The sequence below is a fragment of the Cryptotermes secundus genome, unplaced genomic scaffold (genome assembly GCF_002891405.2).
Source record: "Cryptotermes secundus unplaced genomic scaffold, Csec_1.0 scaffold550, whole genome shotgun sequence".
NCBI classification, from domain to species: Eukaryota; Metazoa; Arthropoda; class Insecta; order Blattodea; family Kalotermitidae; genus Cryptotermes; species Cryptotermes secundus.
Genome location: NW_019724591.1, coordinates 238,558 through 263,831, shown reverse-complemented (window position 1 = coordinate 263,831; position 25,274 = coordinate 238,558). Strand labels below are relative to the sequence as shown.

Below are 25,274 nucleotides of genomic sequence, written 5' to 3'. Positions count from 1 at the left end.
TGCTGAGCGGAATTCATCCTGGGGTGGAAATATAGTTCTGTCCTCCGAATCACTCTGTATATTATCCAAACTGGAAGGTGGGAGGGGAACTGGTATTTCAGAGCTATGAGGCACTGGACGAATAGCTGAATTAAGGTTTGGGTAGGATATTTTCTTTTTATTTTTTGTATTAAAGCCTTTCACATCTACCGAACAGAAATAACAATCAGTCATGTGGTTTTGCTATTCACGCCACATCACAGGAATGCCAAAATTAAATGAGTTTTTCTTACCCTTAAACCACAAACAAAGATCTTCCTCGCACCTTCTGCACACCTTGTGAAGAGCCCAAGGTTTGTCTTGATCCCCAAGTTTCAATTTGAAATAAGCAAAATACACTTTCTTCACAAAATCACTTATGTCGCTTTGTTGACTTTTAAGTATGTATTCACCACAAATAAAACAAAAGTTATCCGGAGAAATAAGACAACCTCTTTGAGCCATAATACAGACCTAAATCACAAGCACAGTCACGTTTGAATGCAGGATGTAAACTAAGTGGCTTATACATCAACCAAGATCCTGAACTTATTTAGCATGTTGAGACATGATCAAATCTGACAGCAGGCTTGTTTATACTCATTCCTATTGCCCCAAAGAACATGTCCAGTAAGATTCCTCACCTTTCGCTACAAACAAAGTAAACGTGTTGGGACATGACCGCCTGAGCTCCTGACACCGCCAAACCCACCCTACCAACCCCTTCCACTGCCCCCCCATCCCACCCATTTTCTATTTGTATTATTTTTTAGATTCACTCTTATAAATATTATTTTAAAGTAAGAAATAACTATTGGGTATGGTTTTTAGAATCAACAATAGGATACAAGACTTCACGTTGAAGAGAAATTTCACGCAAAATTAAACTAAAAATATGAGTTTTGCAAAAAAAATTGATGTGACAGATTTTTTTTACTATTATTTCCGGTTTTAGTGAGTAAAAATCTATAAGAAACAGTAAAAATATCCTATGCAGTTTTTTGGTTGCAGACCTGTGTAATCAATTGTCACAGCACATATGTGGCTTACAGAAAGCAAAATATTTACAAGTAACAAAGAAATATAATCTTAAAATTTCAACCCTAAAACAAAAAAAAAAATGCTTTTCTGTGTGATGTACCACAACTAACTAACTAACTATGGGCTGCGCCATAGCTCAAGCAGTTAGTCACTGGCTTCTCATAGCGGCGGCCAGGGTTCGATCCCGGGTCTGGTCAAGTGGGGTTTGTGGTGGACAAAGTGGCGCTGGGGCAGGTTTTCTCCGAGTACTTTGGTTTCCCCTGCCAATCTTCATTCAACCAATTGCTCCACAATCACCCTCACCTATCATTTGGGGCTGGTACAATAGGCCAGAAGTGGCGGCAGTACAAGGGACTTAGTCCCACCCCACTAGCAATAAAAACAACTAACTCCACAGAGCAGGGTCCTTTCTGAAAAGCTAATAGTCATTCAGATAGTCAAGAAGTTCCTTGCCTTTTATGGAACCCCAAAGTTCATTACTGTATTCATATGAGCTAATCCTTGTCCTGAGCGACATGAATCCAGTCTACACTGTCCCATTCTATTTCTTTAAGATCCATGTTAATATTATGCTCCCATCTAAATCGGTGTCTTCCAAATGGTCTCCTTCCTTCAGGTTTCTCCAGCAAAATGAATTCAACATTCCTTGCCCATCTCAACCTCCTTCATTTTATGATCCTAATATTTGGTAACAAGTAAAATTGTTGAAGTCTGTCATTAAACAAGTTTCTTCAGTCATATTGATTTATTCCTCTCAGGTCAAAAAATTCTTCTGTTTTCTGGCCTCGAACATCCCCTAAGTCTATGTTCTTCTTTTAAAATAGAGGACATGTTTCACATCCATACAAAAAAAAAAGATGTAAAAACATATTTTTTGCAGTTCAGTGTTTGTGGTTTTAGATAGCAGTCTGAAAGCCAAAAGATTCCATAACCTTCCTCAGATCTTTCTAACAAATTTTTGCCAAACATAAATACTGTCATGTTTGATGTCTTAATTTGTCTGATATCTTTTTTTGCAGCTCAGTGACTTCGTTTCTCAACATGAAACAGATCTGGGATCTGCTCTTGCAGCAGCTAAAGCTGCTGTGGAAACTGTAACAGCAAATCTTGCATGGTTTGATAAGTACAGACAAGATATTTCAGAATGGATGGTAGCATATACTGAGACTACCACCAGTGGCCCGACTACCACCACTGGCCCAACTACCACCACTGGCCAAACTACCACCACTGGCCCACCTACCAGTGAAACTCCTATAACAACTACGGATGCTGGAACCTCTCTATCATGCAACCCCCTTATCAGTATTATCATTTTGACTGGATATATGGTAGCTAAATACTGATATATCACACAATGAAAATAACTTCAAAGTTCCTACTATTACTGAGAATATCAGCACTCAATAAAAGCTAAAGAATTTGTTTTAATACAATTACATGGAGACAACAATGGAAAATTGAAATTAAATTATGTCAATCTTTCTTATAACAATATGAGGTATGCAATAGAACTCTTATCTGCAGAGCAGAGATCTCTTTTCTATGTTGCTGTACACATAATACGAGGGTAGGTCAACAAATAAGTTACAAATGGATATAGAACTTAAACAAATAAGCGTACTCATTTGAAAAATGCTTTTATTTCTCAACATAATCTCCCTGTACATTGAGGCATTTGTCCCATCGTTTAACAAGCCCCTGAAAACCAGCAGCATAAAATTCTTTGGCCTGCTGTCGGAACCAGGCGTGTTCACACGGCATGCCCTACCTCATAATGCATGACAGGTTTTCACAAAGTCTGTGCACGATGGGTGACGCGCATGCTGACCCCTCAACACAAAATGCAAAGAACTGGTCTGGCAATACAGCATCTCAATCGCTACCATGATGAAGGACATGATATGCTAGCCTGAACTGTCACAGGTGATGAGTCTTGGGTTCACCATTACCAGCCTGAAACAAAGCGTGCATCAATGCAGTGGTAACATCCTGCGTCGCCTGCCAAAAAAAAAGTTTTAAGGCGACATCATCCTCCAGGAAAGTGATGCTCACAGTCTTCTGGGATCAGGAAGGCATCCTGCTCACCGCATTCCAGCCTCAAGGACAAACCATAAATGCCGACTCCTACTGTAACATCCTCAGGAAACTTTGTAAGGCCATTCAACGGAAGCGTGCAACCTGTCATCTTATTGACTTACCTACATAGTATAGCAGAAGTGTATGCATTTAACCTTAGAAATACCAGCATTCCTATGTTTCAAATTGCCAATTTTGGTTATCATGCTGCTCTTTTTCATGGGTTAATAAAGGGCTCAGCAGAAAGAATCAGACATTTTGAATTTAGCAGCATCTTTTATTTAGATTGAACAAATTTGAAGTTCTGAATGTTTCAAGATATAAGAAGCAAGTGGAAAAGTCAATGTTTGATATCATCATAATTAAGTATAATTTCTGTGTTGCAAATAAATGTAAATTATATAGAAGTATGTATGTAAGTAATATGTGGATTTAATTAAATAAAACACGAGTAAAACACTGGTTTGCTGCTTTCAAAGAAAGGTCATGGATGTAAAATGACACTGACTCCTCCAAAAAGTGAAAGTAAACCCCTGTAAATAAGCATCACACATGAAGGGGCATGGAGTTGAAGTTCCACTCTATACAGATATCAGTATCAAAGGTAGATAAGTGATTAGTTTCAAGCTCTGGCTACTATACCTTCCGGGGCTAGGAGACTGTTTGGCCCACAGAACCCGCTGGGACATAGTGATGAAGAGGAAAATCCCTGTACCCTGTCAAAATCAAACTTAAGTTTCTAGCCCATAGCCAATCACTTTACAAACTCAGATATTCTGACCCATTATTAACTTCAGTGTCAGTGTATCAGAATGCTTTACTAACTGACCAACTAATTCATTAGAGCTGAGCCCTTCTAGAGAAATCACCAATCACTCAGCTACTGAAGAATTTGCCAATATTTTATGGAACCCGAAGTTTCATTATTGTGTTTCCAAGAGCCCTAAACTGGTCCCTATCCTGAGCCACATCAATCTAGCCCATACCTCCCCATTCTACCACTCCATTTTAATATTATCCTCCCACCTATGTCTAGGTCCTCATAGTAGTCTCTTTCTTTCTGGATTTTCACCCAAAATCCTATATGCATTCCTCTTTCGTCCCCATGCATGCTACATGCCCATCTCATCATCCTTGACTAGATCATCTAATTATACTTGGCAAAGAGTACAAATTATGAACCTCCTCACTATGTAGTTCTCTGTAACCTCCCATCACTTCTTTCTTCTTTGGTCCAAACATTCTCCTTCACATCCTGTTCTCAAACACCCCCAGTCTATGTTCCTTCTTAAAGTAAGAGACCAAGTTTCACAACCATACAGAACTGCAGGAAAAATTATAATTTTTTACATTTTAACTTTCACGTTTTTAGACATTAAACGAGAAAAAGAAGGGTTCAGGACTGAATGGTATCAAGCATTACCCGAAGTCAATCTTCTCTTAATTCCCTGTGGAATCAAATTTTGATATGTTATACCATTCCTAAACGTTTGAACTGTGCCAAATTTTCGAAGGATCTGCTAGCTGCCTTCATATTACGGTTTTGTCCTGGATTCTGGTGACGAGTGATCAATATATACTTAGTTTTCTCAGCATTTACTTCTAGACCAACCTCCTTAGTAGTGTCAATTAGAATTTGTTTTTTTTTTATGGTACCTACATTATCTCCCAATAGATTTACATCATCAGCATTCACCAACAGCTGATGTGTCCCATTTCAGTCTCATGTAGATTTCCTGGACATTCTTAATGGCATATTCTAAAGCAAATTTGAAGAGCAACGGAAATAAAACATCTTGTTTTAGACCATTTTGGATAGCAAACATATCAGACAAATGTATAACTATATGGACTTTACTACAGGTTTCATTTAAACATATTTTAATCTGCCTAACTAGTTCCACGAGTACCACAAACTCTATCGGGATATTGTATAATACCTACGTGGGGAAACCATAAAATTTTAATTATCACCCAGAAGAAACAGAGACACAGGTGCAAGAAATTGTATCTCTATACATACGCCTCCTGTAAGTCCACACATTTTCCCTAATGATGCATTAGCTCTTGGATACCGTGATCATAGAAGATGTCATTTTTACTGTTTAGGAAGTTATCCACTGCAGAAATGACATCATCATCTTGGAATCGCTTACCACAAAGTGGCGTCTTTAGCCGTGGAAAGAGGAAGAAAGCGCTTGGTGCCAAGTCTGGTGAATACGGTGGATGGTGGAGAATTTCATATCGCAAACTGGCAGCAAGTGTCGTCACAGCATGAGCAGCATGAGCCAGTGCATTGTCGTGAAGAAGTCGCACAAATTTTCCAAGATTTCCACATTGCTTTTTCTTGATTTCCTCCCATAATTTTCTCAGAAGGTTTTGGTAGTACTTGCCAGTGATGGTGACACCCTTTTGCGCACAGTCAGTCATGACGACACCCCGCCAATCCCAGAACACACTCAACATCACCTTTCCTGACAGCTGGGGTTTGGCCTTCTTTCATGGTGGCAAGTATGCATGTTTCCACTGCTTGCACATTTTCTTTGTTTCAGGGTCATAATGATGGAGCCAACATTCATCCATCCTGATCAGGCAGTCGAAAAATTCCACCTTTTTGTCTTGACACAACTACAAAATGTTCTTTGCCACATCCATAAATTACTGTTATTGAACCGGTGTCAACAATCATGGCATCCAATGTGCAGCGACCTCTGTCATGTGTAATTCGTCATGGATGATGTTGAAAACCGACCCATGGCTAATGCGGACCTCATGAACAATAGCTTCGATAGTTATGCGCCTATTGGATATAATCCAAGCTTCCACCTGTGCCACAATTCCCGGTTCCTCAGCGAGAGATGGTCTTCCACTTCGGGGTTTATCTTCAAGGTTTGTCTGTCCACAATGAAAGTGCCTCTTCCACCTGACCACTGTGTCATATGATGGTACATCTTCCTGATACACAGCGGTCATCTGGTCATGGAGCTCACTGGCAGACATCCCTTGCAAATGCAGGAAACATATCACAGCGCGAGCCTCCACTTTCTCAACTGACATCACCATTTTGCTTCTGCCTCTTCTGGTGGCTCCCTCTGTCCATTTGGCGCAGGAAAATTTGACTGTTTGGCAAGCTCAGGAAATGGGCTATCCCCTATATAAAAAGATATTTTGGAATTATGATTTTCTCATGGTGATAATTAAAACATTATGACTACCCATTGTATATTCTAACTGAACCATAAGCTTCCTTGAAATTTCATTGTACTCTCATTTTTCTCCAGTACCTCATGAATGCAAAAAATCTCATCAGTATCTGAACTGTTACCCACTGATGATCCCAATAATTTTGTATATATGTGGACTTAACCATGAGAGAGAGGGATAGTGGATAAAATTTTGTGCAAAGTTGATAAGAGTGATATTCTTCAATAATTACTGTAAACTGTACAATAATGGACTTCTTCCACTTATCAGACAATTCCTCTTTACTCCAAACAGAATTAATGACTTTATAATCTAATGCTGGAAACAGTTCTGTCAGAATTTGACCACTACCTGGAGATTTGTACTTTTTTCAACTTTGCAATAGCAATTTCAAACTCAAAAGGGCTAGGATCAGATACTAAGGGCTCCGTTGTGTATCTCTATCTGCCTAACATCACTGACCCTATGTACATTCAATAGCTGAGAGAAGTAGTTCTTATGCCTATTCAAAATGTTGAGGGAATCCGCAAGCAGATCACCATTCTCATACTTCTAGATTGGTAATCCTTCTTAATTTCATTTATTCCTCTATACAGTCTCTAGTGTTCTTGTTCTTACTGTTTGTTGCAAGCCCATTTATTTTGTCTTTCAGAGATTACCTCTTTTATTCCTGAAACGCATGCTGGCTTCACATAATTTACTGTTAACATTATCCTCATTTGTTTTGCTTGGATCCTGTAACCACTGCAATTTGGCTTGTTTCCTTTAATCTACTAGTTTTGAATATCCTTTGTTGAACCATGGCTTATACTTCTTAAATTCATAATAGCCTATATTCTTCTTGGACGAAATTTTTATATTCTCTTTAACAGTTTCCCAAGGTCTACCAAAGTTGAAGAGTAACTGGAAGAATTGCTTTTATTGATTTATTGGTTGCCTTACTCTTAGACCCTGAAGATGGAAGCCATGTTATCATTCGAGACGTTGGGCTCTCTCCTAACTTCACAGTGTTACAACCCATAAGACCATCCACTTCACAGTCACAGCTGTGAGAACCTCAAATCTAGTTTTGTACACTTTGCCTATCTCTACTTCTCTTTGTGTAAGCCCTAATTCACATATTCTATGGTTCTTATCTCATTAAAGTTTCTCACCTTGAGATAAGATATTAATGCTGTAACACATCCACACTTGCAACAGGTTCTGACAGTGCTACGTTATGTTTGGATTAATGGATTTCTGGACTTTGTTCATTATCCAGTGTACTGAGCAGTACATTTCAGAAACTGAATCTGTTTCTATCCTGTGGTGAAGAGGTAGGGAGGCATCTATTCATTTACCTATTAGATAAAGCTAATCTCAAAAACAGGACAAACAATCATCTAAATCTATATAAGAGTCTACAGCTCTTTTTGACCAATAGCCTGTCTTAGAAAAATACTGCCAGATTTGTCTATTCCTGGCTATGTGTTGTGAATCAGACTACCCAGTTTTCACTTATTTACATTACTTACTTACTCATGGAGCTGAGCCCTTCTGGAGGAGCTGCCAATTCTGCAGCTACTCAAGAATTTCCCAGCATCTTATGGAACCCGACGGTTCATCATTGTGTTCACGAGTCATCCACTGGTCCCTATCCTTAGCCAGATCTATCCAATCCATACCATCCCATCCTATCTCTCTAAGATCCATTCTAATATTGTCCAGCCGCCTACGCCTTGGTCTTCACTGTGGTCTCTTTCCTTCTGGATTTCCCACCAATATCCTATATGCATTCCTCGTCTCCCCATCCGTGCTACATGACCTGCCCACCGCATTCTCCTTGACTTGATCATTCTAATTATACTTGGAGAAGAGTACAAGTACTTCTTTACATCACCAATATAAACCAAAATCAAATTCCTGTAACATGTTTTCATAAGACTTGAATTAAAGAAGTATTAAGACGTTAAATAATGTGACATATTTGCTCCATGCAAGAACGGTTCAGCAACAGAAACAGTTGTTTCTAAGTAATATACACACGCAATAATGGAACAATGGGGTTATGCAACCTGCTTCTAGGCAACGGCTCAGTGAACACACTTCCGCGCAGGTGCAATGACATCACACTCCAGCAGTACCCAGCTATCACATGATTTGTTTTCTGCACGGTCTGTGGTATGCAGCAGAAATGTGTTTTTTGCGATGTCCGTGCCGTGTCTATATAACACGAGTCCACTTTCAGCTAAGGAGAATTTTTAGTTCAGTTCCAAGGATCCAGGATGACTGAACAAGAAATGGCAAGAAGGCTTCATAGTGATTTGAAGTGCTACTTTCTGTGTTGAGATCCACTGCCAGGAGGCGAACAGTGAAGACGGAGAATCCTAGTGTGCATGCAACAGTCAACTGTAAATTGTGTAAATCAGTGACAGCACTGTATTACTTGTAATTAAGAGAGATTGTAACCAACGTGCCAATAAATCCAATCATCCAACCTAGAACCCATTATTTGTGTCACGTGCCCAACCTTAAACATGACAATACGTTCAACCATCAAATCCAACACTGTTTTTATCGATTAATTTAAAACTAACACTACATGTTTTGACCTTTAAAGGGTTATCTTTGGGTGTTCATTAAATACACAATTTAATTATTGACTCTGTAACGCGTTGTTGTGTTTGATGAGTGCATGTATTTAAGGTCCTAATACTGTTTTAATTGTAATACATGAAACAGGAAACAAACAATAAAAAAATTCATAGGATTTTTTCAGTAGATTTGATGATGAAATATGTGGACAAAAACAGCCTTATTTATTTGTGTCTTATTTAACAATGCTGTCTGAATCTCAGACTATATACAGTAATATTTATGATAGGTTCCGCTAACACAGTTCCTGTATAAATTGAATAAATTTGTACTGTTTCTACTTTACAACTTTTTTCGGTCATATATGGCCATCATCAAGCAAATCATTTTACATTCACACTCAACATTTTCTGCTAATTTTTAGAGTGTAAGGCTGGGGCCACACGAGCGCACAAAATGCGTCCATTGTAACGAACGTCATGATGTCTGTTGTAGAAATAAACAAGAGAGGCAAATGCTACGCTTTCTTCTGGCTCCACTGTAGACAAAAAAACTATGCACCACATTCTGCAACTGTGTGGTGTCCTCAGCAACGTCCATCATAAAGTACGTTCGTTACAATGGACACATTTTGTGCGCTCATGTGGCCCCAGGCTGAATGGTACAAATGTATTCAACTTATATGGGAATTGTGTTTACAGAATTGACAATAAATAGTTCGCACATAACACTAATATATAACATTACTATACACATCCGTGTTGAATGACAGGGTAATTGGTGATTGATAAACTGGAAAGAACGTGGAAAGACACAGTCATAGCTTAACTGAGGTACTGTCTTAGAAATTACATTGAAAGATAATCCACAGAAACATTATTTTAATGCAGTCAGTGTCCCAGCTGGGATTTGCATTTGGCACTTCTTCAACACAAGCCAGATCTTCGTCTAGAGAAAACTTTCTCAGTGACAAAACCTCACCTTCTGCCTTGCCCTTCTGAGCACTCTGTGTATGTAACACCTAAAGCTTAATTTTCCATTCCTAGTGTTCCACAAGCCAAGAATGATGATTCCCATTGCTAATCCAAAGTGTCTGATATAAATATAGCTCATTTTTTTATCAGTTCGGTAAAGAAATAACAGATAAGCAAACCCAAGGAAAAAGTTCTATTCACCATGCTTACCTCATGAATAAAGACAAAGAATTGTTCCTATTTTTAACTTACTATATGTTTGAAGAAATCTCAGAGTCACTTAAACAGATATTAATTGCAAAATTCCATTCTATGGCTTTAGTGCTGAACAAGCATAGCAACAGTATGTCAAGATTTCTCTTATGCTTCAGACTGCGCCCACTTGAGCGACAGCGATTACTTCAATCACATACAATGTCAGAAATCAATATTTTCAAACTTTATACATACCGAAGACTTGAGGTCCTCATGGTGTTGACTATGAGATTACTGTAGCCTGGGATTTTAGGTTCTGCAGTCTGGTGGATCTTTAGCAACTTCCTGGAGGAACATACTGCTGCCACCTTCAGGGAGAAAAGAATGAGAAAGGTCAAATACGATAAAAATGATGTATATATGTGGTAAAGTTGTCCTTGTGTTTATTTACCTAAGCGTCATGGCACTGACATATGGGGGAGTGGAGGTATAGCTCTATGAATTCTGAATTTCAGTACTAGGCAGAGGAGACTGGTCAGTTTGACAACCCAGTGTCTTCATCCTCAGGTAAAGAACCACTCTCTCCGGTGTCGATCATATAGGTGGCTGCTTGGGCCTCAGAGGCGGTCTTGACCCTGTGGAGTAAAGCCTCTTGTCTCTGCCAAGCATCAAAATCTGATTCCTTGGCTATCCAGTTCATAGCCTGTCACTATAAAAGTTGAGCTGTCATAAACATGAAGGATATGAATAAGTACTGGTGTCAGTGAAACCTCCAAAGGACTTCATCAAGACCTACATGAAACAAGAAAGCTTGTGGCACTCAACTGTTCTGTGAATGTTCAACTTACAGGTTACTACACAGGAAAAAATATCTGAGGAAGGCGATAAGGTCTAATTTTGTATATGTATCTTGATATATCTATTTTCAAAGGGACCATTTCCACATCCTAGGTTTGTTACCTGTATGGATATATGGAAAATAAAGGAAATTAATAAATAAATGGTATATATCTCGAAATGCATGAAGAGAAATTGCAGTAACTACCTGAATAGGATACTATATGGCTTCTGAAACTATGGGTTTTCTCCCCTTCTCTTAAGGGTGGGGGGGGGGCACCAAATCCTCAAGAAACACTTAAAATATAGTTCTATCCATACACATTTTGAAAAGCCAGTGGCATGTGTATATGCACATGCGCTCACATGCATGCATGTGAGGGGGATTGGTGGGGGTGTGTGTGTCTGCATGCACACTTTGGGGAAACACAGTTGTAGAAGGTAAACTACTGAAAACTTTTTGTGACTGTACAGAAAATATTATAGCTCACTGAATGTGAAATGAAGCTGTGAAGCTATTTAATTCCTGCTGTCACCATACCGCCAGTCAAAAATTTGTTTTACTTTTAAGGGGGTCCTGGTATCACAAAGTTTGAGAACACCTGTCTACTGCATATATAACATTTACTCAAAAGCAATATATGTATGACTGAGAAAAATAATTTAAATTATTTTTATGTAAGATAAATATGGATTTAGAAAGAGAAAATCATATTCTGGGTATATTTTTATTACTAACCACAATGGTAAATAAATTACAATTCAGTAAGATGAGTCTGGCTTTCCAACTCCAAAAAAGCATCTGATACAGTATAGAAGCTTATGCAAAATGTGATGATAAGAAACATCTCACTATAATATGTATTCAGATTTAAGCAGTTGATAAAAGATAAAAATAAAGTATATAAATTTTATAATTATGAAAAGGATGCAGTTTATCACTTAGAGTTTAAAGTATGTACTCATACATGTGTGGACTGATCAGAACCTGAATAATCTAGCTACTGTCATTAATAGCTTATGCTAATATTATTCTTATATTTGTGTGTGTCTAATACCTGTGAAAGAAGCTTGAAGTGAAAACATGATGCAGAGAGCTATGAACAGTTTACAAGAAATAATACAAAATTAGAAGAATTTTAGAACTTACATGAGAGCTTAAAAAGAATCCCCTAAAGTTAAAAACTATAACAAAGAAGAAAATATTGGAGTAAGTTGTAACTACTTACTTATTGTGTATAAGAGTGGAACTAAATTCAATAATAAAATACTTCAGTTTCACTCAAATTTGGGGATGCCATAAAACAAAATAGTATGCAGATAAAGGACTTATAAAACAATTGCAGTCTCTGTGAAATGTGAATGATGAGATAAAGTGATTAAAGGGGATTTCAGATATCTCACAAGGTCACAAAAAAAAAGTTAACAGACAAAGCAAGATGTAGAACAGCTAATGCAGTGAAGATATAGGGGCAACAGAATTTAGTGGATGTCATTAGGGGTTAATTTATAGTGGAGGAACCAAAATTCAAAACTGATATGTGTGGGGAGGTTTCAAAATGATAACAATAAATGTGTTTTATGTAATTTTATTCATATTGCTGCGTGTAATGTGATAAAAATATATCAATCCCAAACTGAAAGGTTTTCTCAAGTCATCATTTGGTCAAAACATCTTACCAAAACCTGTGGGCATTAAAATAAGTAACTAAACTGAAGTAAACTCAATGTGCTCCAAACAGAACATTTTCCTTATGTAAAAACCATTCTTTTGTAACTTCAAGCTCATGAAATTATCTGCATGACTACCACCATTTTAGGTATAAGATTTGATGTAACAAAGTCTTCACAATTTCCAAGCTTTCATCCTGCGGTTAGAAGTCACAGAACTGAAATTTATTGGCCATACTAACAACTGATCACGTCCTGTTGCTATGCAGAAATCAAAACACTCGATTTGATCAAACATCACTTCTGATGGTCACCAAAGGCAATAGAGGAGCAGTTACATCTGAAACCTAATTTATTGTGACAAACAAGTTCTTACCAGTATATTACTGTTTCATGACTCAGAGATCTATATCAGAACAGCAGCACCTGCACCATCAACACCATACTGTCACTTACTATAAGAAAGATCAATCCTCTAGAGCCTAGACATGTCACCTAGTACATTAACAGGGCCAATCCATAATATGATCTACCCCAACAACACAAATATCACTATCCACAGACCTGCACCAAGCCATATGACAATACTACAGAGGAGAAATGCTTACAAGGTCTCGGTGGGCAAACCTGAAGGAAAGAGACAACTTAAAAAACCTAAACACAAATCAGAGCATAATATTAAAATGGATTTTACAGAACTAAGATAGGAGGGTGTGTAATGGGTTCATCTGGCTCAGGATATGGACCAATAGGGAGCTCTGGTGAACACAGTAACAAACTTTTGGGTTCCATGAAATGTTGGGAATTTCATACCTGTCATTATTATCAGTATATATATATTACGATTTTCCTAATTACAGACTATGATATCCAACCAGACTGGTCATGCAACAGCCTCCCACAAAAAAAAAAACATTTTTACTAAATTTGTCATAAATCCAGGAACTGGAAGTTCAAATATGGGGACCAGTGATTTCAGCAGGAATTCATACAGTCTTGATACAGTGTATGCATATTGCACTCAGAAGGTATGACAGAGAGAAATATTCATCTTTTCCATTATTACTAACTGTTTAAACTGCAATATAGATAAGATACTGATCTCTGAGATATGTATAAAAGAACAAATGGAGCAGATGTCACATTCACACCATTTCGTCTGTTACTCACCAGAACAAGTAAGTAAAGGAACATTACACATAAACAAGCTACTCACTTACAAATTTGTACTTTCAGTTAAATCTGCGTTGATCCCAGTGCATCACAGTGAAACCTTGATAATAACAATGCATTAAAGCTGGGGGGTGTGCTCTTACTGTCTAATTGTTTGGATTGCTGGACTTCCAAGTAAAATTATTTATCCAAACGTATTACAGGTACAGTTCATATCATAAACAAGCAGAACTATATGTCAGGGTCAAGGCAAGCTGTAACCGGGTTTCATCTTTCATCACCTAGAGAGGCAGGTCCATTAATACACAATATCATGTTTCACAAGAACTCATTTTTACTGCAAGGAAGTAAAATAATTAAATTAGATTTGTAATTTTTGAAGAAGCCGTTCTCTTTTATATTTGTGTTGGGGGGAGAGTATTGTAAATCATATCGGATTAAGGTGTGTTATGGCCGCGCCATAGCTCAAGTGGTTAGTTGCTGGCTTCCCACCACAGTGGCCTGGGTTCGATCCCGGGTCTGGTCAAGTGGGATTTGTGGTGGACAAAGTGGCTCTGGGGCAGGTTTTCTCCGAGGACTTCGGTTTCCCTTGCCAATCTTCATTCCACCAATTGCTCCACAATCACCCTCACCTGTCATCTGGGGCGGGTACAATAGGCCAGAAGTGGCGGCACTGCACAGGATTTAGTCCCACCCCACTAGCAATAAAAAAAAAGTGTGTTTAGATTACTGAGCTTCCACTGTACTTTAGACTGTGAACCATTTTAAGGTCAAGAATAAAACAAAACTCTGCGGCTTTAGTCCGCAAGTAAACAATAAAAGCTTCTCCAAATAGGAACATAAAATTCACTCAACTGCAAGAATTCACATTTAAATTATAATTATAGACTTGGTTACTATTCTTTATCAGAATATTTTTATGCAATAACATTTGAATGCACAGAAATTCTTTTGGCATATGACTTATGGTATGCTATATATATATATATCATTCTTTAATTTTTCATAATTTGTCATTAGGTGAAATACCTGTAAAATGTTTCTAGAAATATTTTTTTATTGCTAGTGGGGTGGGACTAAGTCCCTTTCACTGCGGCCACTTCTGGCCTATTGTACCAGCCCCAGATGATAGGTGAGGGTGATTGTGGAGCAATTGGTGGAATAAAGATTGGCAGAGGAAATGGAAGTACTCAGAGAAAACCTGCCCAAGTGCCACTTTGTCCACCACAAATCCCACCTGACCAGACTCCGGGCCGCCGCGGTGGGAAGCCAGCGACTAACCGCTTCAGCTATGGCACGGCCTTTCTAGAAGTAACTGTTAAATTTGAAGTTTTTCTATGGCATCAGAATATTGTACGGAAAAAGATAGACTTGCACATATAACTAAAACATTAAAAAAATTAACACATATTTCTTCCATATAGGAGTCTGCAAAAAACGTGAACAAAGAAAAACTTCAGAAAAAGAAAGGATGAATATTCACTCTCTTCAAGCTATATACATACACCTTATGGGATCTGAGGTCCTTATGGCAGTGATTATGTGTAGTACTACCTTCCGTGATGCAATGCCATGCAGTCTGGTAGAAATGTACTCACATTTTAGAGGAAAGCACTGCCTCCATTTTCAGTTTTGAAAAGTAAGCTCAGGAAACAAGTAACAGCTTACAGCTTGCTTGCAGGAAGTACGTTCCTCAAAATGTGGGCAAATGCGTCATATCTCAATAGACTGACACTTTTTTTCAATATCTTATGAGTTTCCAATTCTCGTATTCCTAACTAAATTTCCAGCAGCACCAAATTCGAAATAAATTAAATAAATTTCTTAATTTAGGCAAAATAAACCTGTGTAAAACAAGGTAGTTTCTTAACAGAGAAGCCCATGAGGTAACTCTAAACATAGAATGTTGCATTTTTAATTATTATTTTTTCTAAATTATTCTCACAGTCAGCAGCAGTACACAAGAATGTTTTAGGTGAGGTGATGATAACAAGTTTCAGTCCCACATAATGCATGGACATTCCTGTACACACTTTTCACTGCCAACCATTCTGATCATCACCATAAATTCTTTCATTTTTCAATTTGCTGAGATCTGGCCTTGGGTTCACATAAAAAAATATCATCTATAGAAACAGAGGTGACTTGAATGTTCCAGAACTGTAAGAATTCCATAAGAATGTTCTGAAACAAAGATAACTGTACCTTAATCTTATTTCACTGAAATAATGCTAGATTTGTATAACAAAGTATTTATAGCAAATTTCAGATTCTAGAATATGATTAAAACTCTTACAGCACACAATTAATGTTTTAAATGATGTCAAATACATCATATCTTGTGTAGGTTTGCTTCCATTTGTATGCACTCTTTCACATTTTTTCATTAACATATTTTATGAAGTTACACTGATAATTTTCAGGATATCATAATTAATACTATGGCCATGCGATGGCTATTCAGAGCTAATGCATTACTTTATCCCTTCTCATATGCATGCTTTGTTTTAAATATATTCTGATATTAACAGTGTCCTTTCATAGCAAATATTTTAAACTATAAATATTTATTTGGATTCTTTACTGTAGGCTGTGAATGTTACAGTGTGTTTAGCAATAATGTATGAGTACATGTTCACCTGTCTGCTTAGTATGAAATTAGTTTAATAACCTTTACTACAATATCTTCTTGAATTTTCATAAACAAAACGTAATTTTGGACTCAGTTCGACAACAGTAATAAGAACTGTATACATATGCTCATACGCACTTTAATATATTTGTATTTAAATAATACAAACAAATTCAAACAAAATAGTTCATGCAAACTTTAATAATATTAACATTTTATATAGTTCTCCACACAGAAATATTGTTTCACAATAATGAATATCAACTAAAATAGGGGACTTCATGAATCTCCAAAAAAGCGACTTGGCTATCTGTAATGCACTGACAGCATTACTTGTTTAGTAACCTATAAACACTACATTACATCTAAATGAATTTGTTGCATTGATACAGTCTGGCAACAATAAATATACATGATCAGCATAAAACTTCCCCCACTATTTACAAAATTACAGATACAAGTGATGATAATTAACCTACATAAAAACACGACTCTAAGTATGGCTTATTATCACAGACAGACAGCATTGTTCGAAAGCTCTTAACTTTTTAATGAAGTGGTCTCACAAATTTTATAGTCATTATCTGATAAAGGTGGCTCAAATGATTAAGCAGACACAACAGTATCAAGTTAAGAGAAAAGACATTTCACCGATAAAAGTGAATGTCTGTGTCATAAGTCTTCAATTGGCAAGACTGACAGGCAAACACACACGCATAGAAACATATATCAACGTCCAGCATCAGTGCATACTCATGGGGCACAAGAGATTATCATGTTATCAAAACAATTCTTATGATGAAGTGGGATTTGAGGTTATCATCATGATAATCACCATTAGTATCTTCTGATCTTCTGGAATGTGATAACATGTTGTCTGGTAGAAGTTAAATCAACATTTCAGAGAAACGTTGGTAAACTTTTACCAGACAACATGTGCTACATAGTATCAAATCCTTGAGGTTCTTATGGCAAATTACAAATAAGACACCTAACAAGCAAACTAAATCCATGGAGCTGAGCCCTTCTTGAGAAGCTGCCAGTTGCACAGCTACTCAAGAATTTCACAAAATTTTATTACCATGTTCACAAGGCCCCTCCACTGGTTCTTATTCTAAGCCAGATCAATCCAGTCCACATCACCTTATCTTATCTCTCTATAGTCCATTTTAATATTATTCTCCCACCTTCCTAATGTCTCTTTCCATCTGAGTTTTCCACCAAAATATGGTATGCATTCCTCTTTCATTCATTCATTCATTCATTTCCTTTATTTTCCATATATCTGTACAGGCAAAAAACCTAAGATGTGGAAACAGTCCCTTTGATAATAGTCCCCATGCATGCTACATGTCCTGGCCACCTCATCTTCCTTTACTTGATCATTGCAATTATACTTGGCGAAGAGCACAAGTTACAAAGCCCCTCATCATTACCTAACAAACATGCACACATAATTAAGGACACTATCTGCCACAACATGTTCCTTGAGTTTCCTTGCCTTGATGAAAAACTCTATGAATACCGAAGTGTAGATTAACATAAACAAACTGAATTCAAAGATAGACATATTAATGAGCTGGGCACCGAAAGCAACATAATAACTAATATTTTTGGAGGAAGGAACTGTACTGATACAATTCTATAATGAGATCAATTTAAATTACCTTGTTCTACTGTTTACCCTTATTTCAAACCAAGAACTTCAGTTCAGTTTCTTATGGTATTTGAGTCTTAAAGTTTTCTGTGCCTGCTTTACATAAGCTTTTGAATACCAGGATGTATAAAACACATTTTTAAAATTAAAAAAACAAAAGGATTTGAAACTTGGAACATTTAAAACAAAATACCCCATAATTTGGTGGAATGAAACTAATTTAATTAGACATGTCCCTTTAAAAGTAGCCAGATTCTTAACATATTCCAGAACAAAGCAAGGCAGTGTGATTACCTATGCAATATGGTTAATTATGAGGAGGTCCCAGGTTCGAATCTCAACATTAAGATTGGTTATCTTCTGCTACACTGCATTAATATGCATATATATGTATATATAGACGCTTCAAACATTTGTAATGCTTACAAAATTCATTCTTTGAAATCTGGCATACTGACTGGTTTTGGATTCATTTGGTGCAGATTTAAATATATTGTCGCGTATTGGCTGTATATCGCGACAAATAACTTCACGCTGTATTTGGTATAGCGAATTTTATTTCACATTCGCACTTACAATCACCCAAATTACAGATTTACGATTACTGCTATCTGCAGTATCACAAATAGTACACTCCAAATGCCACAAGACAACTGACTAGTTGCTGGCTAACTCGGAACTAACTCGGAGGTAGCTCGAGGACTGACTCGTAGGTAGCTCCAGGACTGACTGTGAATAGCCTTCGCTGCTCCTTATGTAGCCTCGATCGGACAATACGGAAAACGGCCACGTAATAGGCACCCTTGTTGCCTGGCGCTGTGTTGCTAGTAACGCTAGCGGAAGTAACCGCTGTTACTACTTGGTGACGTCACCGCTGTTGACTCGCGTTGCCTAGCGACCAGGATGCTAGGACTCGGCTAACATCGGCTCGCTTCGGCTTCGCTCGGCGCATCACGGCTGGCGGGGGGGGGGGGGGGCGGCATCCATAGCTCAGCATATCACAATATTAATAATATTAAAGATGAGAAAAAAATATTAAAGGGTACAAAGCCACTAATTAATATTCTGTTTGTCTTACTAAATACACAGCATACTGAAAATATTTTGAATGTCACATATATATCTTCTGTAGTAGTGCTTAATTAGTTAAGCACAGGGACAACTTTATCTTCACCTTACCATTTTTTTGTATTAGTTACTTTTTAGAAAAAAAAATAATTTGAGCTACATGTAAAGTAGGAATTACAGTTAAAAGATTTGGATCAAAATAAATGTCACCAAACGACCTACAATGTAGAAACCTCCAGTATCAAATTTCATCACATTCCACCGATTAGTTTTGGGACATGAAACATGCAGTCTGACAGATAACCCATTAAGCATGAGTTTATATACTTCATGTAAAACACATACTTTTACTTCAGAGAAAATGGTAAAGACAACTGTCTCATGTAAAACTGGTAAAGATAAAATTCTTCCTTTGCACAATTAAGCACCACATCATGAAGACACATGATAACTAGAGGTAAAACTCCATGCAGTCTTTACATTGCACTAGATGGAGGGAAATGTTCAGCTTCATCACCAGGGCTCGGATTTTGATGACATGTCATCTTTTTTTTCCTTGTATCCTATGCGATGCTCTTAAATATATAAATCTCGGATATGAGCTGCTGGTTACAGAAATGTAAATTTTATAGGTAATTTTTTGGACTTTTAAGGGTATTTCTTGTCATTTTTGGCCATTTTAGGGAATTTTTCTTCGTGTTTTCTGAACGGTGAATAACATGGAAGCGAAGTGTTCTTTCTTTTCTCCTTTAGGTCATTTTTCTGGATTTTTTCGGTCATTTTATTGGTAATTTTTTTAATATTTTCAGGTCATCAAAATCCGGGCCCTGCATATTACATTTTTGGTTCATATTTTAGGTCATTTTTCTGGATTTGTTCGGTCATTTTTTAAATATTTTCATCAAAATCTGGGCCCTGTTCATCACATACCCACTTTAACCTAGAGAAAGAATGCCCCCCTTACTCATCAGGTTGGGGGATGGGTAGGGTCCAGAGTCAGTCTGGATACTGTTGAAAAGCGAATAATCTGCTGTCCCTACCAAGAATTAAACCCTGATTCTTCAATCATTCAGCCTGTGGCCTAGTTATTATACCAATAGATATTTCAGCAGCCTCCCCAAATTCACATAGTGCTGAATATGTATACACACAACTTAATGAAGTGCAAGGTCCATGAAATGTTTCATCTTCTGGGATATAATGCAGTGTAGTCCGCTGGAAGTCAACCAATGTTTCAGAGGAACAATGCCGCCTGCTTTCATGCTGGCTTCTTGCCTGACCTTTTCTTAAACCATGATGGAGGTGACATATTCCTCCGAAATGTCAGTTGACTCTCAATGGTGTACATAGCATTATATTCCAGAAAATAGAACTCTCATAACCACCCGTGTGATAACATCAAATCCTACCTACAAGGACCTTAATCAAATACCATACATATTTTTGTTACAGTCATGGCAACCATTACATATATGATTGTTTTACTACTGTACATGATGCCAAGAGTAACAGCTATGATGCCAGAAGGCAGACTTCAAGCTACGCAGGTTAAAGCTTCAGACAACAGTTACCGCTTACCAAAAACTGCTGGACCCATTTCATACGAAGTCTATCTCAAACCTGATTTTGAATCTTTCACGTTTGAAGGTGATGTGAAAATCAGAGTACAAGTATTTGAAGACACAGATACTATTACCCTACATAGTAACAGACAAACCATAAGCAACATCACAGTTACAAATAACAATGAAGTTATACTGAGCACAAGCGAAGCAAATATTGACAGTGAAAAGCATTTCCTAGTCATAAGCAGTGAATCAAAGTTTTTAAAAGGCACTGAATACACCATAAATATAGCTTTCACAGGAATTCTTTCTGAAGATATGAACGGATTCTACCGGAGCTCATATACCATTGGAAACGAAATAAGGTAATGATCTATGTTTTTATGTATACCAAATTTTTTCTACACTAGTTCAATTAGGACTGCAACATGTCACTAGGGGGGGGATGCATCTGCATAGTTGGCTGAGGCACAATGCTACAAGCCAGAAGGTTTCGGGTTTGATTTCCAATTGACTAACCCTTCCAGCCGCATTATGGCCCTAAGGTTGGCTCAGCCTCTAACAGAAATGAATACCAGGAATCTTCCTGGGGAGGGAGTAAAGGGCGGCCGCCATCTGTGAGCCGACTGTCTAGAAAATGTGGGAGCCTTGACATCTCACAACCCTATGGGCCTCCATGGCCTGTTAGAGGGATAGCTTTACCTTCTTTACATGTCACTAGAAACAGTTCAGTGTAGCACAACTAATATAAAATGAATACACATTACTCCAACACTATGGATCATCTCTACTTAGTGACACGGTGTCGCATTAATGGCCTACACTTCCATGCAGTTCAAGTCTCATTTGGAACAAATGCTGTCTTCACTACTATGACATTTTCTTCAGTACCTTCTGGCAAATGTTGGGACAGTAACTCAATTAGGTCATGACTGCTACCTTCCAAATCTTTTCCAATTCATCAGTCATCCTACTAGTCAACACTATATAGACTAGATAGTATCATACAATAAACCACACACATAAAAAACTGGATAATTTCTAGGCTTATGTGACTTCAATGAATTGAAGATATTTCTTCAATCAGAATACGAGAAATGTGGAGCATTCCTGTCCTCTGTGTGAACAAATCACAATCAATTTCGGCATTTTAATGTTTCCCAGACACAAAACGTTGCTGTGCAGAATGTTTATGAATGTTTCTGTCTTACCTAGCAAATTCACTGAAGTGTTGGATTTGAGGTACTCACAGCAGTGACTATGAAAGAGTACTGTCTTCTGGGATATGATGCCATGTAGTCAGAAATTCACTGATGTTTCAAAAGAACATATGCCTCCATATTCACAGGTGAAGAGTAACCCAAGAAAGCAGAACAAAACATAAGAGAGGAAAATCTGGTTCAGTTAGAGGCCTGAAAAGCAGCCCCAAGGGACCCAACTGGAGCAAGGAGAACAGTAACTAGTGCTAACCCTGAGAACAGCTGTATTTGCAAGTTGGTGAACTTCTACCAGACTACATGGTGTCACATTCCTGAAGCTATTACTCTTCATTCTTTTCTACTTCGTAAAGAATGCCTAAGAATCAACTGGACATGAACAGTATCTTAACAATAAAGTGACTATAACTGTACAAAATGGGCATGATAATGTTGCTAAGTCAAATGGGTATCATAAAACAGTACAACTATATAACAAGAACAGATATTGTTAAAACTTTACTTGTGTTTTCAGATGGCTTGCAGCAACTCAGTTTGAGTCCACACACGCAAGAAGCGCTTTCCCTTGCTTCGACGAGCCCGAATTCAAAGCTAAATTCAAGATCACGATAGACACTCCACCAGATTATCACTCTCTAAGCAACATGCCTACACCTGCGGCATCGGAGCCTGAGTATGTACACCAGTTCATAATTTCTAACACCAGTTCATAATTTCTAACAAGAAGTATACATTACCATGTTCATAATTTTGAATCTTATAAATATTACCAGTTTCTAACTTAATTATCAGATCACTTTATCCAACGGTCACTTGCCTATTGCATAAAGTGAATAAAATAATAAAAAGAGAATTACAAGAATCAGAAAAATTAAATTCTTCCTCAGTCACTATACACCAAATATCTTATCAGACCATAAGGAAGATTAATTAGAACCTGAGTATTCTTATGTCATGTTGTGAAGAGTTAATTACAACTACACCAATATCCTGTGTTATTTCAAATTTGCAATAACATAAATAATGGTCCATATTATGTAAATACTGTGATGTATGTCTCCATTTAATTCAGGATTTTAGGCCTGAAAACAATCTTATGGCCTCTTCAGGCAGTGTTCAAAAATGGTTTGTACCATACTGAAATCGTAAATTGAACCCGCATTTGCAAGCTTTGAATTAATGGATGTGATGAATACTAATGCTCATAAAATTGTACTGTGGTCCTTTGGGTTTTGTGTTTACTTACTGGAAATAACATGTTCAGGTTTACACACAAATATCAGTCTAAAATAATATTTCTTCATCTCCTATAATTTAAAAATATAAATATTGGAACCTTAGTATTAAGTTGGCATACATATTTTTAACTTTCCATATTAAATTTTTTTAAATATATTTTTTTAAACATTTAAAAATATTTTTAACATTTTTAATATTCCTTAATATTCCATAATATTACAAAGACAAAACAACTCTGTCCAGTGTCACACTGGATGGAGTTGTTTTGTCTTTGTAATTGTTAGTGTGATGGACCAGAATGAAACAAATCAAATTCCATAATATATAAAACACTTTATAAAGCTTGATATATGGTATATGTTTTATATTTTATCTTTTATATTATTTTGTATCTTCTACTTTAATTATAACACCAACTTGAGGCAAAAAATTTCATGTTAGTATATAATACTACATGTTGCGCTGGTATGGATCCATATCAGTAGTTCAATAACTTTACATATTCCTATATATAACTGCCTGATGATGGTCTTATTTGACCGAAACATGTAGCAGGAATAAAAGCCAAATTGTAAAACATTAAAAGTGAGTATATTTGTTGTGTTGACGGTTAACCTAATTCCTATATATATATATATATATATTAAAAATATAAATTTTATTTTAAAATAACAATGCTTGCTACAATCAACCTTTTCTAGTCATAGAAATATATGAATACTCAATTCTAACACATTTTAATATGATATATAAATATTTCAGTGAATCTGGTTGGAGAAAATATGAATTTGCAGAAACAGAACTGATGTCAACATACTTGGTGGCATTTATAGTGTCAGATTTTGAAAGTCTGAAAAGTAATGCCCCGTACAGTTTCTCTGCATGGGCTCGTCCAAATGCTATCGAGAATGCCGAATACAGTCAAACAATTGGGCCTCCACTCGTGAACTTCTATGAAAATTACACAGGTATAGAATACAAGTTTCCCAAAATCGACCAAGTAGCCGTGCCTGATTTTGCTGCTGGAGCAATGGAAAACTGGGGCCTCATTACATATAGGTAAGCAATATGACCTTTATCAAAACTCAAGATGTGGTATTAAAATTAGACTGTCCTACTATTTCTTTATGTAGAAACTGTAATATAAACATGATTACAACTTAAACTATATATATTTCAAACAGCACACTGAGCATTCTAGGCTTTATATTATACACCTGATGTAATTTCATATAGATTATTCATAGTTTTAAATATTTTAATATGCTTCTAATTGCCCCTAACTGAATATTATGAAGAGATAATTTTTCAATATCTGTGAACTACCAGAAATAAAAGGCTGAATTTTAAGGACTTCAATTGATCCCCAAAATAAATAGGACTATCAGTGTTGAATTATAGAAACATATTGTGACATGTTGCGCAACGAAGGACCCCTACCTCCCCAGCGGCACGTGGCGGTAACGTAGCGCTCACATAATAGGCGAGTCATCACCCCGCCACTCTCCCCGCGGTGACATCACGAGCGGAGCCAAAGTGAGCCGAGCGGAGCCGAAGATAGCCGAGCCCTCGCAACCTGGTAGCTATGCAACGCGAGTCAACAGCGGTGACGTAACAGGACGACGTGGCACTCATTACGCAACAAGTAAGCACTGCAGCTATATAAGTGAGCTGCACAGCAGCTACCAGGAGTTGTAATGCGACAGTCGCCGAGTGTGTTATCAACAGTTTTCCAGTCAGCCGACTACAAGTTGGAATATAGCAGCCGTCGCGGAAAGAAGAACCGGACGTGTGTGTGATTGTGATATTGGGAGTGTGTGATACAGTGATACATAGCTCCCCTACTGTAAACGTGTAGACTACTGAAGACTGAGTGAACTGATTTGCGCATAGGGTTATAAAGTGTGAAACCCCGCAACAGTGGTAACAGATTATTGTGATTAGGGTTATAAAGTGTGAAACCCCGCAACTGTGTTATAATTAATTGTAGCCGTTATTTGTAGATTTTTCAATAAACCAAATAATGATCTCTACAGCGCATTCAGTAACACAACACGTTACACTGGTGTCAGAAGTGGGATTTGGACTTACACACGTGACCAAAGAGCTTCGAACTCAAGACACGTTACA

The 25,274-nt window shown here is 37.2% G+C and overlaps 1 protein-coding gene and 1 long non-coding RNA gene across 2 annotated transcripts in view; one reads left to right on the top strand and one right to left on the bottom strand.

The window, feature by feature from the left end:
• Window positions 1-25,274, top strand: part of LOC111862361 — an 84,075-nt gene that overhangs the window by 41,328 nt on the left and 17,473 nt on the right. Inside the window, exons 15-20 of the mRNA XM_023847676.2 lie at window positions 2,079-2,390; window positions 13,536-13,621; window positions 13,716-13,771; window positions 20,576-21,053; window positions 22,420-22,578; window positions 23,907-24,203. Of these exons, the coding sequence (XP_023703444.2) occupies window positions 2,079-2,390; window positions 13,536-13,621; window positions 13,716-13,771; window positions 20,576-21,053; window positions 22,420-22,578; window positions 23,907-24,203 (1,388 nt within the window). The remainder of the gene's footprint in view (window positions 1-2,078; window positions 2,391-13,535; window positions 13,622-13,715; window positions 13,772-20,575; window positions 21,054-22,419; window positions 22,579-23,906; window positions 24,204-25,274) is intronic.
• Window positions 2,882-11,176, bottom strand: LOC111862362. Its single transcript, XR_004512788.1, has 3 exons — window positions 10,537-11,176; window positions 10,341-10,453; window positions 2,882-3,015 (listed from the first exon to the last, which is right to left on the bottom strand). It is a non-coding gene; the product is annotated as an uncharacterized LOC111862362 (long non-coding RNA).